The sequence below is a fragment of the Mytilus trossulus genome, chromosome 13 (assembly GCF_036588685.1).
Source record: "Mytilus trossulus isolate FHL-02 chromosome 13, PNRI_Mtr1.1.1.hap1, whole genome shotgun sequence".
Taxonomy (NCBI): Eukaryota; Metazoa; Mollusca; class Bivalvia; order Mytilida; family Mytilidae; genus Mytilus; species Mytilus trossulus.
In genome coordinates, this window is record NC_086385.1 from 59,114,067 (window position 1) to 59,131,618 (window position 17,552).

A 17,552-nucleotide genomic window follows, 5' to 3' on the forward strand; every position below is an offset into this window, starting at 1 on the left:
AAAGGAAAACAGTCTGCACCGTTAGCACTAGGCTGATGCCCCCTAGTAAATATTGATTCTGACTTTTGAACATTTTGAAATAGTCATATAGGGATTTTGATATTAAGTTTTCCAGACTAGTAGATTAAAAAGGTTTTGGCACACTGGATAATGTTCAGTAAGAAAAAAAATATAGAGCTTAGCATTTCTTGTAAGTAGTCCAATTATATAGTTAAAATCAGAATTTAATATCAATTATATGATGTTTTTTATTTGATATTTCTTTTTACTAAATTAATATGTTCTGGTTTTAACATTGATATTAAAAAAAAATCTGATGAAAAATATTGAATGTAGATGATATCAAACTCATAAGTGATCTATTCTTTTATGCCACCCTTTGTGTACAATGTCTGGTACATGCTACTGAGAAATTGACCTTCACTAAAAAACTTAACCTAGTAGCTAAAAGTTAAAGTCACTTTATCAATAGTGTACTACCCAAGGTCTACATGTACAGGTCAAGTTTTTATATATATTAGCTAGTAGAAAGTTGCTGTGTTACACATTAATTTTTCATTCATTATTTTGTACATTAATTCAGCTGTTAGATTTCTTGTTTGAATTGTTCTACATTTAAGATTTCGGGACCATTTATTGCCGTCTATGAGATTATATTACGGATTAAAAATGTGGCGAGGTTTGTGATTGGATAATAACACAGAGATGTCAGTATATATTCAGGAAACTGCTGGGGTATATACAACGTTTTATCCCCAATTTGAACCTAAAAAAGTCATCATAACACCGGTTACTACACGATAAAATTATGTTCACAGCAAATTAGAAAATCCTTCATGTATGCCGAACATATCAGGTTGGGTTTTTCAACTTATATATGTGTTGTCAACAAATACCTGCACTGGAAAATAACATTAAGTCAGGGGTTATCCGTAAAATATGTGTAATTTGGGTCTCAGACAGGGTATATACTGTGACATTCCCGGCTTAGGGCTTATATCCCCTGAGCCGAAGGCAAAGGGGATATAAACTGTAAGCCAGGAATGTCACAGTATATACCCTGCCAGAGACCTGAATAATATACAATGTGCTTTTCTCATTGTTAAAGGCTGTACAGTGACCAATAACAGTTAATTTCTGTGCCATTTGTTCCATTATGGAAAGTTGTCTTATTTGCAATAATACCACATTTTCTTTTCCATGCAGCCTTTATCATGTAAACTTGAGTCACGAAGCCAGTAGCTGTGAAAATGTAGTTCTTAAGGTCCTGTTGATGATTATTTTTATATATATGGCCAAAAAACAAAACAAGGTCAATAGAGCTACGTTTTCACAGCTACTAAGCTAGAGGCTCAATTTTTAGAAAATTTTAGTCCAGCATCTTGGTTTGCATTCATGTGTCAGAGTTGCCAAATAATAAGTTGATATATTTGTAAAAAATTGATACTTAGGAAGTACACAAAAGTTTACCAAAAAAAATGAGCCGGGGTTCCCCCCATTTTAAAGTTTTTCCCCACCAACCTCTAAACCAAGGACTATCTGTTGCAACAAACTAAAGCAAAGAGAAGATGGGAGAAGGTTCCCCTTATCCTAAAGGAACCAGTCCTCTCTTTGAGAAATGATTTTGTTTCAATAACCAACACATGTGAAATTTGCCACTGGCACTGTATGTTGTATCATCAAGTCTAGGATTTTTCTAGCATTATATTATTCTTACATCTGGCAGCTGTTTTGCCAGAGCTCTGCTGTTTTGCCATGATACTTTAAAAAAAAAAAAAAAAAAAAAAAAAAAAAAAAAAAAAAAAAAATTACTGAAAATTGTCTTTTTTAAAAAAAATCAAAATTAACATGATTAACCTGAGTATCAAGTAAAATACTGTAAATGTATGAAAATACTTTAAAGTTCATAATACTAAATTCTCGACTAGAATTTGATTTAACAAAAAACAATAAAAAATTGTCATCTCAATTAACTGTCTATAAACATGATAAACTCAAGTAGACAATTGTCTCAATTGCTTAAAACAAAATCTTTGTATCTGGATGGTAGTTTCCGGTCAAGAGTTGGTCTAGTCGGTTTGGACGGCTCTAGACTTGGGACGGATTTCATCAATTTGTTAGACGGAGCTTTATCATTAATTCCACCATTCTGATTTCCTTTTAACACATTTTGATTTTCACTAGATATATTTTGATTTTGAACTTCACTATAGACATTTTGATTTTCACTATAGCCATTTTGATTTTCACTATTGACATTTTGATTTTCACTATTGACATTTTGATTTTCACTACTGACATTTTGATTTTCACTATTGACATTTTGATTTTCACTATTGACATTTTCACTATTGACATTTTTATTTTCACTAGATTTCCTTTCAATGAATCTTTTGATATGTGTGACATTTCTCTTATATGTATCACCATCATCATTTTGAACAACAACACTATTTCCATGCTTTTCCAGCAGTGTGAATGATTTCGGATTGAAGGTTGTAGACAATTTATTTCCTCTATTTTGTTTCACTAAAACAGAATCTCCTGCTTTCAAATCATTTGTTGTCGCATTCCTTCTTGTGTCCGCATATAGTTTTCATTTCTCCTTCCTTTGACTATCTCGGTCACGCACTCCAGTGTCGTCATGTGAACGGATCTGAATATCAGGTAGTTTTGTGCGAAGCGTTCTATTAAATAACAATTCAGCTGGGCTTACACCTGTAGTACAATGAGGTGTTGACCTGTACATCTTCAAAACGTTTGTATTTCAGTACTCAAGTTCTTTTTCTCAGCATTTGCAATACGCATGCGCTTTAGCAATGAACGGTTCTGACGCTCTATTTCCCCGTTGGCAGCTGGCCATAAGGGTGTAATTCTTCTATGCACTATACCATTTTGATCCAAGTATGTTTTAAAAGTGTCACTAATAAATTGAGGTCCATTGTCAGTTGCGATTGAAATAGGTAAACCATGTATAGTAAACTTTTTGTCCAGAGCATCAATTACACGGTCTGCGCTTGTACTTTTACTCATAATTGTCACTTCCAACCATCTTGAATAGTAGTCAACAACGGTAAATAGATATTCTCCAGACGGTAACGGTCCTAAAAAATCTGCTGATATCTGTTCCCACGGTTTAGACGGAAGTGACGTTCGTATCATCGGTTCTGGTTTCTCTGGGTTTGCGACAAGCTGGCACCCATAACAAGACTTACAATACTCTTCAATACTCTTGTCCATGTTTGGCCACCAAACTTTTGATCTTAATCTTTGTTTCATTAAAACAATTCCAGGATGTTCCTCATGTCCTAACTTCAGTATCTGATTCCTCAATTCAGTCGGTATAATAAGTCTTGTTCCACGAAGAACAATATGACCTATAGAACTAAGTTCCTGTTTCACTGTTAAATACTGTTTGTTTAGCAAATCTTGCCATCTTCCATTTAACAAACAATTTCTAATATTTTGTAATTCTTTGTCATTAAGTGACATTTTATCCACATCTTCAATCTTTACAGCGTTTGGTGTAGATTCAGATGCAACAAAACGTATATACTCCTCAGCTTGATTTATTTCTCCTTGTTTTGATTCATTTTTCGGTACCACTAATAACCGTGATAGAGAATCTGCAATATTCTGTGATCCTGGAATATATTTCACAACATATTTAAAAGGTTGCATTCTAAGCATCCACCTTTCAACTCGAGCACATGGTTTAGACTTAGGCGAGAATATAAATTCCAATGGACGATGATCTGTTAACAACTCAAAATCATGACCCAGTAAATACATGTGGAACCTTTCACAGGCCCATACTAACCCCAACGCCTCTTTTTCAGTTTGTGAATACTTCCTTTCGATAGTTGTGAGACTTCTGCTTGCATAGCATATGACTTTGTACTCGTCATTCTGTTTCTGTACTAGAACAGCACCTAAGCCGACAGGGCTGGCATCTGCAATTACTTGAGTTTTCGCTTTTAAGCTGAAATAGCTTAAATTAGACGCATCCACCAGACCTTTTTTTCAATTTTTCGAAAGAATCATTTTGTTCTGGTCCCCATTGAAATTTTGTCTCTTTGTGGAGCAAGCGGTGTAGTGGTTCTGCTACAGTTGCTAGATTTGGTATGAAACGACCAACAATTAACTAACCCTAGAAAACTCCTGATCTCAGAAACTGATTCTGGCCTTCTAGCATTTACAATTGCTTCAACTTTAGACTGAGACACACCAATCCCATGTTCTGATAACATGTGACCCATAAACTCAATGTTTGCCATGTTGAATTTACACTTGTCAATATTAAGTGTCAGTCCTCTTTCCTCTAATCTTTGAAGAACAGCATCGAGTCTCTCATTATGCTCATTAGATGTAGAGCCATACACAACAACATCATCAAAAATGTTTCTTACTCCATCAAGTCCTTGAAATACCTGACTCATTACTTTGTTATACATCTCTGGGGCGGAGTTTATTCCAAACATGAGCCTTTTATATCGGAATATTCCTTTATGTGTCATGAAGCAAGTTATCTGTCTGAACTCTGGTGTCAGTTCAATTTGATGGTACGCAAGTTTAATATCTAACTTTGAGAAGACTTTACTTTGATTCAAATCTTGAATTACCTCATCTACAGTTGGAATTGGATATCTTTCACGCATAACTGCTAAATTTGCGCGCCTCATGTCAACACATATGCGTATATCACCATTTTTCTTTGGTACAACCACAATTGGCGATGTCCACTGACTTGGCCCATTAACAGCTTCAATAATGTCCTGTTCTACAAGTTCATTCAGTTTTTCTTCTAACTTTCCTCGCAAATGATACGGGATACGACGTAATGGCTGAATTACAGGTTGAATCCTTTTGTCTATAGGAATTTTCAATTGAAAGTTTACTAATTTTCCCACACCTGAAAATACCTTTGGAAATTTACTTGTATAGTTAGTTTTCACCACATTATCAGTCACTGTGTTAACATTTGTCTCTATTTTCAATACACCAAGTTCTATTGACGTCTTATGTCCAAGTAATGCCTGGCCGTCTTCCTCAATCACGAAAAAATCAGCTGAAACACAGCGGTCGTTCACACAAACATTTGTATTAAAACTGACTGCTATAGTAAGTGGCTTATTACTACCATAAGCGTACAAATTCTTAGACGATGTCTTAGACTCACACTTAATCTTATTCTTCTTTAAGTGTTCCCAAAGTGTCCTATCTATAATGTTTACAGTTGCACCAGAATCAATCACCACAGGAACATCTATACCTCCAACATTAACTGTAAATTTGCTGACTTTGCCTTGATTCCCATGTACTGTAAATGCATAATCATCATCTTCGTTATCGTAATCTGGTTCACTGCATGTATCATCTGCAGACTCAACATGTCGCACATTTGTTTTTCTTGAATAGTGATTCTTTGAATTTTTTTTCTTCGACTTGCAACATTTTTCAAAATGTCCTTCATTTTGGCATAATCTGCATTTCTTCCCTTTTGCTGGGCATTTTGGGTCTGTTTTGTAATGCCCAGAAAACCCACATGCGTAGCATGATATTTGTTTAAACTCTGATTTATTTTGATTTTGTTTCTTACTTGCATAAGTTGAAACTTTGTTGACAGATTCAATTGGTTGTTCTATCGTTGCCTGTTTCTCTGCAGCTTCCATTGCCTGTGCCGTTTCACGCAATTGATGTAAGGTAACATTGTGCCTTTCTAATAATTTTCTTCTCAATCTCTTTGAACTACATTTGTCTATTACTTGGTCGCAAATAGCTTCGTCTACATTACCAAAATTGCAATAAATTACCTTTTGTCGTAACCTGGTTATATATTGTTCAATTGTTTCTTGGGGTTTTTGTTCCATTGCCCGGAATTGGTTCCTTTGAAAAGAGTTATTTACTTGCGGTGTAAAGTGATTGTTCAAAATTTCTACAGTAACTTCGTACACTGTTTCATGTTCACCCGGGTCTCGTTCCACCAGGGTATAATACACATCTTGTACTTCCATTCCCGCACTGTGTAACAATAATGCTTATTTCTGTTGTGCCTCTACAACTCCTTTACCTGTTGCATACAAATTAAAAGATCGAAGCCAGCGTGTCCATCTTTGTCCCAACGAATTAATGTCATTGCCAACGTCAAAAAATGGAATTAAACCAACACCAGACAATATTGGACGTGCTTCTGCCATCTTCTGTTATACTCGATTATCCTCGTCGCCAAATTGTAATGTATTGATTGTTGATGGTCATCAAACTACTGGATTTAACCAAATTAATAAAGCCAATAAAGTATCACATTTATTGTTCACATCAGACAAGCTAACAACATCCGGTTACACAAGTATAGCTAATAACCAAAAAGGTTAATATGGTTAAATACCAAAATGAATATTTAGACAGATATTACATTTGTCTGGAAAAACAGCCGTCTGACGTCAGGGTAATACCCTCTTTGTCTCATGGTCTCTGTTTGAAATTATAACAAAAAAAAAGGAAAAGTTACAGTATGGCCTTTACCAGGCTATACAGGCCTTACTTAATGTTTACATATGGATAGAAACAAGTGCAACGCTGCCAACGGTGCCATTGGTTGGGATATTAGCAGTATAATAGCAGTATAACTGTATATATGAAAGTGTATATGCAGGGTGTATGTCTAAGTTTCTTTAAGTTTTAGGTTTGTTTGTTTGTTTGGTTTGATTTAAATTTCGTATTGCATGATTCGAATATTGTCCTTTTTTGTCTAAGTCTCAAGTTTAAATATAATATATATAATCAGATTTTGTGGTACATTAAACAAGTAAAATGAATGTGTTGTCTTCTAATTACCATTTGTAGTTTATATTCTGCTATTCATGCTTGTCTGCCTGTCGTCTGCTATCCCAGGTGAAATTCCCTCCATCCACATTCAGTACAGGAAGTAGTGTTCTTGTCTCTCAAAGAGAAAACTCCGTCAGGGGAGATAATTACTGAGGCTCCATTAGGGATAATTTGCCAAATTGAATAATGTTTTTTTTACATCGTCCATTATTTGCCAGTCAATTTTATTTTTTATTTATATACATTGAATTCCCCTTAAAATGTGTGAATCATTTTCTAGACTTGAAGTTGTTGTAGATTGGCATGTCAGATAATTTTATATTTATACAATTTGACTTATTATATACCCAATAAAGATCAATAAAAGCTTATTATAAAAAAAATTGGCTAAAATCAGCATTATAAATATCAACCAATTCTATTCAAAGACTGAGATTACTTATGGGACTGACATAAAACTATACATTTTTATTGAAATCTGAGAATTGGTGTTGATAACACTGTGTAGGTTTAAGTCTTCACCGGTTTCCATAGCAACACAATAAATTGGGGTCTCTGAACTACCAATTCATTAAAAACACTCATTACAAACCGTTTAATGTGGTTTTCAACCTAATTAGTGATTTTGACACTTTCCATATTTTTGACAAAATGCTTGGTACCTGGTGACATTCTCTCTTAAGTCTTCTTAGATTAAACTTTTACTAAATCTTGAAATTTATACAATAAAAAAGGCAAACCGAACATCCGTTAAGACGCTTGCACCATTCCAAAAATATGTTGAATATGAAATAGGTTATATGACTAATTACATCAGAGAGTTCAAATAAATGTTTAAAATAAAAATAATAATGTGCGATATGAACTAGCACAATTCTAAAGCTTTAACAGTGTCGATAATTATGATGTTACAAGAAAGATTACGTCAATAAAAATTCCAAATAAACAGCATTGAACGGTCTTATTTCTAAATAAACAGCACTGAACGGTCTAAATTTCTAAATATTTCAGATTTGACAACTGTAGTGTAGTTACATTAGAGTCTGCGATGTTTAAAACAAACGGCCGTTTAAAAATAATAACAAATTTTGACTAAAGTAAAATAGTTGGACGTGGCTTGGTACTTATACATCCCTCAAAAAATTAAGCAATTTAGATTGTTATATTCAACAGATATATTTTAGAGATGAGTAAGGTAAAGAAATAAAAGCGGAGACTGTAATAATAAGTAACATAACCCAGATGTGAAGCACTGCATGGTCACTGGTATTAAAGAGATAATGGTAACTGCAATTACGATTATCCCAATATGGCGACGGTATATATAGGTAAAATCTTTACACTCATCTTTCTTACATGTAGCATGGTTTTGTCAATAGTTACTCAGCTGCAAGGTTTATCTATACCATTACATCATATTTGAATCGTAACGGTGCACTGGAATTGTCTAAGCGCTGTGAAAATAGCCGTTGAAAAATTCGGGATGATAATCGTAACTCTATGGTATTTTTCTTCTTTGATAATCGTAATTTTCTTAATCGGATAATAGTAACTGAAACATAATAAATGTGTCTTTCAGCATTTCAATGGTATTTTGTGTGTTAAAAATGTAATTTAATAGAAAAGTACGAATTATATGGCAAGCATGCAAATACAAAAATGTTCCTTGTTTAGTACCTTCAATATTTTTCTCTACAATATCTTCCATGCATATGTATGCAGCATATTTTTCATATACCGAGTATTTATGAATTTTTGATAAGTTTGTTTCTTATTTTGCGGAATATGGGTTATTCAATTATTTTCAATTTTGCAGTCATTCTTTGAATAAGTATTTCTTGTAAGAAAATTCAAAGCCACATCAATTTTATTTCTTGATTTTCGGGCTTTTGGCCAAACTATAAAAGAACACAAATCCATGTTTGTCAATGAACTCCACGTTACTTAATTTCATAATACACAAAGAATCCCATGTAGGGCCAATCTTTCTCTAATCTTATTTAAGAATTGAATGCTTCTTTTTGTAAATTTATTGGGGTGTAAAAGCGTTGACCGAAGTACATTTTGAATGAAGCGCATTCTAAAAATGTACGCACGGTCAACGCTTTTACAACCCTATAAAGTTACAAAAAGAAGCATTCAATACTTATAATTACATTTTTTAGCTAGGATTATAAAAACACGATTTTCATGAAGTTAATTTTTTTAAATTCACCTGTGCACTTTATTGTGGGACCTCGTGTCATCATGAATGAAATGTTATTGTCTCATGCAACTGCTTACGGAATAACATGTGATGTGCAATTAGCCAATCAGAATAACGTATTATAATGAAACATACATCTAATGTAATTATATAGCATTAAATGTTTTAAGGATGTCATATTATCATAATTCAAAATTAAATTTGATTCTTTTATAGTTTATATCTGAGATACTGGAATTTCAGTGACAGTCATGAAGTAGCCAATATAAATAAGAAGATGTGGTATGTTTGCCAATGAGACAACTTTCCACAAGAGACAGACAGGACTCATCATTAACAAATATAGGTCACCGTACGGTCTTCAACAATGAACAAAGCCCACACCGCATAGTCAGCTATAAAAGACTCCGAAATGACACTGTAAAACACTTTTCAAAGTTTTCCCTTGTTCATCATAGCTTTTAAGTTAGGATATCATCCATGAAAAATGATCGAAGTGACATGAAAACTGTAGCCACTAATTTCTCGTCAAACGGTTTTTGACGAATACTAAATGTCTTTCCTACTTCGTTAAGGCATAATAGGGTATGTTCTAGAATTAAATCACCGGGGGCAGAAATAGCACATATAACCACCTGCAATAAATGAATTTAAACAATATTAACTATATTTACTATTTACTTCAGAAATTATTTTTTGTTTACTGTCTTAATCAGAAATCTGATATAAGGTGACACATGCGTGTCGCCTGACAATTATTATCATGTATCATAATTTCCATCGCTCATTCACATATTTTGTGGCTTACCTAGTGTTTGAAAATTTCTGTAAATTAACAAAGTTCGTGTATTCCCATTTCCAAATTTCTTGAAGCTTGTTCACCCTTCCAATTGTATGATATACTAGTATGTAGCTGTTTTCATAAGAACTATTAAATATATATGCATAAAAAGAAATATCATAAGATGTTGGTACGTTTCGTAAATAATTCATCGCCATAATTTCATAATATGCTATCAGATTTACGTTTTTAGTGTCAATATTAATAAAACAGTTTCCAGTTACGATTATCTTTTTTATTTTTAGATACATAATTACGATTATCTTTTTTTCCGAGTTACGATTATCAGCCCGAATTTTTCAACGGCTATTTTCACAGCGCTTAGACTATCCAGTGCACCGTTACGATTCAAATATGATGAAATGGTATAGATAAACCTTACAGCTGAGTAACTATTGACAAATACATGCTACATTTAAGAAAAACGAGTGTAAAGATTTTACCTATATCTACCGTCGCCATATTGGGATAATCGTAATTGCAGTTACTATTATCTCTTTAATACCAGTGATGGTATCAAATTACATCTTTTCATTTATCCCATTTGGTGCCAAAGTTGTTAATTTTCTTATCCAAAATCTTTCCCGAGTAAGTCTATCCTCCCTAGACCAGGCAGAGTTGTGGTCAATGATAGTAATGGTCAGTCGATTGAGATCTGCCTTAGTGTGGCCAGGGGATCTCAAATGTCGACTAAGAGGGAGGTCTGGCTTGCATTGGTAGTCGCTACGATGACCGTTCATTCGTTTGTGAAACGGCTGTTCTGACTCGCCAACATACTGTTTACCACATTCACACTGTAGGAGATACATAACATTTGTAGTCTTGCAATTAACATTGCAAAATATGCTGTAGTCTGTACCAGTGGAGTGACTGTTAAAAGTCTGGGTATCCAGTATTTGTTTGTAAGTCAGACATCGTTTGTTTCCACAACCCTTACAAGAGCCCACTGACGAAGAGCCTGCTTGAGAGCATAACTCAGCTCTCACCAGCAAGTCTTTAAGGCTTTTGGGCCTGCGGAAAGCCAGTACAGGTGGCTCGGGAAAGATCTTGGATAGTTTAGGATGTTTTTCGATATCTTTCCAACTTTCGCGGATAAGGTGAGACAAGTTGTCAAATGTTGGGTGGTAATTCAACACAAAAGGCACCCTCCTGTTGACCTTTTTGACTTTATATTGTAAAAGTTCATCTCGGCTGACGTTGCTGGCACGAGAAAAACCTTTATCAATGTCTTTCATTTTGTAGCCCCGATGTTTTAGGTGACCGCGAAGTTCTTGTAGTCGTTTTTTGGCAACATCGTTGGTGGAGCAAATCCTTTTTATTCGTATGGCCTGGCTGTAGGGAATGCTCTTGGTGCAATGTTTAGGGTGACAACTTGAAGGAGACAGATATTGATGTTTGTCTGTGGGCTTGCAATACAGATCTGTAAATATGTTTCCATCCCTCAATTGCGTTGTAGTGTCAAGAAATGTGATCTTAGAGTCAGAGATTTCATATGTGAATTTTATTGAGGGATGGGTATGTTGAATAAACAAATCTAGTTCTTGTTCAGTATTATCCCACTTCATGTCAATATCGTCAATAAATCGGAACCAAGAGAGGGGTTGATAAAGAAAAGAATTGAGAATTCTCTGTTCTAATTTCCCCATAAAAATATTGGCATAAGACGGGGCCATCTTTGTTCCCATTGCTGTTCCATTAACTTGGAGAAAGTGCTCACCATTGAATGTGAAGTTATTGGATTTTAATACCAAAGTTAGAAGCTGGATGAGACATTCAGTTGGTGGATGTAAGGTGTTACGAGAGTTCCAGACTTCCCTACAGGCTTCTATACCATCGTCATGGGGGATATTAGTATAGAGGGAGGTAACATCAAGCGAGACAAGGATCGTTTCAGGTGGGAGAGGGTTCAAAAATTCCATTTTTTTAAGATAATGTGTTGTATCTTGTATATATGATTTTCTACGTGTGGTCGGAGATGGAAGTCAATAAATTCGGATATTTTCTCTGTAGGATGGTCATTGGCGGAAACAATTGGTCTACCTGGATTATTGATTTTATGTATTTTGGGCAGTAAATAGAAACGCCCCGGCTTTGATTTTTCCGGTTTTAGATATTTAAATGTGGTTTCATCAATGTGTCCCTGTTCACACATGTTTTTTCAGGTTTGTGGTGATCTCTATGTTAAATTGAGGTGTGGGGTCAGAGTCTAATTTCTTATAGAATCTCTCATCAGAGAGTTGACGTTCCGCCTCTTGAATGTAGTCACATCTGTCCATGACGACAGCATATATATATATATATATATGTTGGGTTGATGTTTAGACGAGTTGTACGTCTGAGTCAGTGACAACCCTACAACAGATTTATCGATCGGATCGCCAGCAATGATGGGGATACATGGCTGTGTACATTATGTATTATATATATATATATATATTTTGTATCGGGACGGCTACAATGCAGGCGATTTGGTGGCACGATATTTCAGTGGCATGGGTTCGGATCCCGGTGAGGGAAGAACAAAAAGTTTGCGAAGGCAAATTAACAGATCTAACATTGTTGGGTTGATGTTCAGACGGGTGGTATATATATATATATATATATATATAATGTATATGATGACTTTTCGTTCTGATTCGAAATTTGTATACAATAAATATTATTTAATGGTTATTATTAAACCAGCGCTCGGCTCTGTCGTGTGGTATTGCACTCTTTTTTGTTATTTATTAGTATGATTATTATCAGTGGTTGTGATATATGGGTGTTAACGGAAGAAGAAATACCGATACACACAAAGGGATATGCAAATATAACTGACCTTTTTAATATGTTGTGTCATGAAAAAAGTCGATAAATGACATAAATGGTTGTTTTATAAAATATGCCTGTTTCTACACATCTAAATTAAGATGTTATTTCGAATAATTAAAACAGATGGAGTTGTTTTTAAAGGTTTGTGGGATATATATTTTAGTTTTATTTCTAAACTCCTATCATAAGCTTGTATTAATACAGTTTTTATTCTTTTCGTAAAATAGCTGGTCGTGTATTTTTACTTTTTTTTACCTAGTCATGAACGTGACTGTTGTAGCCTAAATGAATTGAAATCCAATCTCTTTTATTTAACGCCTGCTGATTCATTTAAATAGTATATTTTCTATAAATAATGACATCCTTCGTTTTTGTTATGTGATGTGTCGCACCTTTTATTTGGGCATACCACAATATTTGAAATAATAAGTAAATTCGATAGAGTTGATTACATGTTCAAACAAACATTTGAAGAAATCAATGCAGATATCGATGGATTATGTTGAAATGATGACATAGGGCAAGCAGGTCGATCAGAGACGTTTTTGACGTTACAGTTTGTCCAGGTTAGTTTTTTTATTTGTATACTGAAGCTGTCAAAAATTTTAAATGATAAACATACATTATAACGTATGACTAAAATTATTGGAAGATCTTTTAAAGAAATAATTACTAAATACTTCTACTTAGATCTAATTCCAGCTTTTGTACAAAGGCGGGAGCATTATTTTTGTTGTAACAAAAGAATATGTTTACTTGAATATTAAGTTTGTCGAAGCCTGCACGCTATGTTTTCCAAAGCTTACATGTGGTTGAAATCCGTCAAAATTGTCAACATTCCCCAAAAATCTCTATATTTTCCTTTTTTTAGTTGTAAATTTCAACCTAAGTATGTAAGATAATAATACCCTGACAAAAGTAATAATATTTCATTTGTTACATTGACTTGAAACATTTTTATCTGAAAAAAAATGGCTTGATATTCGGGGCCTACCGACCTTACTCCCTTTGCCTTATCATACACTGTATCTGATCCCAACTTGCTTGCTATGCCTGTGTGTGTTTTTACTGCATAGATTTCATTACAAGTAATATAAATATCAATTCTTGTCTTTACGAAAATTCATAAAACCCTCTCTGTTACTATGAACTTGCTTTTAGTAAATGAGCTTAGCATATGAATCCAATTTTATAAAACGAAAATTCTGCGAAATGATGTTGTTGTCTTGACATGGCAACGAAACAAGGTGACGTCACAAGTATGATTCCGTATACAAAAAAAATCAAATGTAAATACCGGGCGTTTTAAAGCTTCATGTACGCCTCAGAACGAATAAAACTACATTGAAAGAAACAATACAGTCATGTGAAAAATGCGATTAAAAAAAAATCATTGAATAATATAATATAACTATTATTATTAAAAGTAAGTAAAGCGGAACAGCCAAAACAGTATCGTACATAATGTTGTATGTTAAGGATTTAACGGTTAACAAATTGTCGAATTTGTACTATTAGAATCGAAATAATTCATGGCAACCAGGGTAAAATAATCAAATAGAAATGCCCAAACCCATGGTTAAATGAAAACAAATCTACGGCTGCCATGAATTATTTCTTAAATCATCTTAATATCACCTAGTCTTCAAGGTAAAATATCTTAACAAGTACGCTTGCCTTTCAATTTCATACATTCACGTCAGCCTTTGCCTATATACTTGCTTGATTCTTTGTTTGTTTGTTTTATAGTATTTATCAGTTTCATTTTTAATGTTTGTATCATCAAACGTTTTATTGTTAGTTATATTAGTAAAATGACACAAAGGGTGACTAAGCAGGGAAGAAGGCAATGACGCACAATGAGCGCCATTCATTATAACAATAAGAATAAAGTGCCTAGAAAATCAACCTAACGAAGTTAGAGTAGATTTGATTCATAACTTCCTCCCCGGCGCCGGGGCTGGAACCTGTACTTTTTATTTCTAACTACAACGACAACACCGCCTAGCATTGCGCAGAGACCTTATCCCCTCCTCTAACTCTAGCTTATGAAAATAAGCTCTCGTTTCGGGAGGTGTTACCTTGTCGTAGGAATTAAACAAGGATATGTGATACAATACACGAAGTATTCTTTTTAGTGTACATACATGATCATTTATTCATCTCTTCAGTATAATTACAGGATGCTAATCTATTTTTAGAAGCATACAATCACTGTAATTCAATATATGTATATCTCTGCCTATGTGTAGTGACAACTGCAAATTATACCTTGACCATCGGATTTCTTATGATTAAGAAATACCAGGCGTTAGAATATGTATAAAGTGCCTAGAAAATCAATCTAACGATGTTAGAGTAGATTTGATTCGTAAGTTCCTCCCCGGCGCCGGGGCTGGAACCTGTACTTTTTATTTCTAACTTCTACGACAACACCGCCTAGTATTGCGTAGAGACCTTATCCCCTCCTCTAACTCTAGCTTATGAAAATAAGCTTTCGTACGGGAGATGTTACATGTACCTTATATATATATATATATATATATATATAAACAAGTCTAAATTGAAAACTACGTTCAAACCTATGACTGCGTTGGATAAAAACCGCAATTTTTATACGTGTGCATGTCAAACAAATTTCGTTGTAGAAGGGTCTAAAAACAGCACAAACAACATTTTCCAAAAGACCAAAAGAGTGAAAAAGTATATTTAAACAAAACGCATTTGACTAACAGGTCGAGAACTAACGATGGAAAAAACAATACATACTCATTTGACCAAATAGGAAATAATTGCACCACATTGTCTAGACTTTCAAGATACTTTTAGATCTTACACACACAATAAGGCATATAGACATAGTTATCTTCCGTCGATTTTAGTGGTCTACCAAAATAGACCTTAGTGTTGACAGCGTATTCACCCTGAGCATTTATTTATTTATATTGTATGCATATTATGGTAGTAAAAAGAATTGATAGGTGCAGTACATTGATTTATGTTTAACACATTCTAACCCTTGAACACTTACTTGTTCATATTATGAGTAAGAGAGGGAATACTTGTTTGTATGCCCCATCTACGATAGTAGAGAGGCATGATGTTTTCTGGTCTGTGGGTCCGTTCGTCCGTTCGTCCGTCCGTCTGTTCGTCCCGCTTCAGGTTAAAGTTTTTGGTCAAGGAATTTTTTGATAAAGTTGAAGTCCAACTAACTTGAAACTTAATACCCGTGTTCCCCATGATATGATCACTTTAATTGTTATGTTATGTTTTGACCGCAATATCACGGTCCACTGAACATAGAAAATGATGCAAAATTCAGATTAAAGTTTTAGTTAAATATTTTGCTAAGGTAGTTTTTGATGACGTTGAAGTCACACCAACTTGAAACTTAGTACAAATGTTCATTAAGATATGATCTTTCTAATTTTATTTCCAAATTAAAGTGTTGACTTCAATTTCACGGTCCACTGAACATGGAAAAAGATAGTCCAAGTCGTGCATCCGTGTACTCTGGACACATAATTGTCATTATTGTGATTAAATTTGCTTCATGAGTACACTCTACCGTTCTAATCTTGTTGAGATAGAGCAGGTGCAGGTTTGTTTTAATTCAAACTTTATTATTTTTTGGAGCAATGCACTGCTCCTTAACTGTGTTTTCGGGACAGCGAGAGATGAATTCAGTAGATGTATATTTTGTACATTGGCAACTTCCCTAAATGGTTTGCGGGCATGGACATGTCAAACAACAAGAAATTAAATCATTCCAATCTTAATTTGATAGCAATTGTGTAAAATATCGAATTTTGGCATTATATGGCAAAACAAAATATTTTTAAACAGTTTTCATTTTCGTACCTTTTTTATCCGATAAGGTTTTAATGATATATTGTTAGCATTGTTGTGCACTCTAAAAGTTTCTTTAAATTGTTTGCGAACTCGAGAGAAATGTACATGATCTCCGAAAAAATATTACTTAATGTGTCAAGCAGCATGGTTCATGAAAGTCAAATGTGAGGAGTTTCGTACATACATTTTGAAGCTCACAATAAGTATTTCACTTCATCTTTAGAAACCTACATTTAAAAAAAGTGAACCTGTGGCATTTTATAAATAAAAGAAATAACTTTTTTTGATGTTGGAAAGTAATCGATTAAAATATATGTATGTTGATAATAAAACTACAGGCACGATTTCCTCTGAAAAAAAAATGTGCATCTATTTATACTGTTTGTCCTTTACATTCAAACGTATTGTATCATACCATCGTTAACATGAGCAAAATACATGTGTATTTCCTATACCTTCTGGATACTATGAATGTTAATATGTGTTACGGCTAAAATGACTAGTTAATAATTTAACAAGACCCACACTTATGATATTTGTAAAGTTCCTTTCCATTTAAAATACATTACATATATATCGGTAACTTAATTGTAACAAATTAAGATTACACTTTTTAAATTATATAGTGTCACAGTTCAACTTCTTAATATAAACATGAGATGACAAATTCGCGTGTATAACACAACACAGAATAATTTATAAAGCAGCTGTATGGTTTTTAAAAAGAATATGGTAATATGAATAAACCTATCATAGATACTGTACAACATTTACATATGTTTGACACGACAAAACTATTATTTTACAACCACCTTTCTTATCGTGTAGACTTAAATCTGTAATCCGACTCTTTTTAATGACTTGCAAATAAAGCGTATGGATATGCCATTTCTTGCGTCAAATTTCTCATCAGTTTAAAATATCCCGACACGAATGAGAAATAAAACCTGTTTATCCTGTTTGATAATCTGTGACAAATGTGTTTAACCGGAAAACAAGCTGTGGTTTTCT

At 33.9% G+C, this 17,552-nt stretch overlaps 3 protein-coding genes across 3 annotated transcripts; all 3 read right to left on the reverse strand.

Annotated features, from left to right (window-relative positions):
* Window positions 1-2,751: 2,751 nt before the first annotated feature.
* Window positions 2,752-3,792, reverse strand: LOC134694532 (uncharacterized protein K02A2.6-like). The gene has a single exon (XM_063555545.1). It carries the CDS (start codon window positions 3,790-3,792, stop codon window positions 2,752-2,754), a length of 1,041 nt encoding a protein of 346 aa, XP_063411615.1.
* Window positions 3,793-4,040: 248 nt separating this feature from the next.
* Window positions 4,041-6,014, reverse strand: LOC134694533 (uncharacterized protein K02A2.6-like). The gene is made up of 2 exons (XM_063555546.1): window positions 5,600-6,014; window positions 4,041-5,377 (listed from the first exon to the last, which is right to left on the reverse strand). Exons 1-2 carry the CDS (start codon window positions 6,012-6,014, stop codon window positions 4,041-4,043), a joined length of 1,752 nt encoding a protein of 583 aa, XP_063411616.1.
* A 3,481-nt stretch (window positions 6,015-9,495) lies between these two features.
* LOC134694534 (uncharacterized) lies at window positions 9,496-11,794 on the reverse strand. Its single transcript, XM_063555547.1, has 2 exons — window positions 10,535-11,794; window positions 9,496-9,669 (listed from the first exon to the last, which is right to left on the reverse strand). Exons 1-2 carry the CDS (start codon window positions 11,792-11,794, stop codon window positions 9,496-9,498), a joined length of 1,434 nt encoding a protein of 477 aa, XP_063411617.1.
* Between the last annotated feature and the right edge of the window lie 5,758 nt (window positions 11,795-17,552).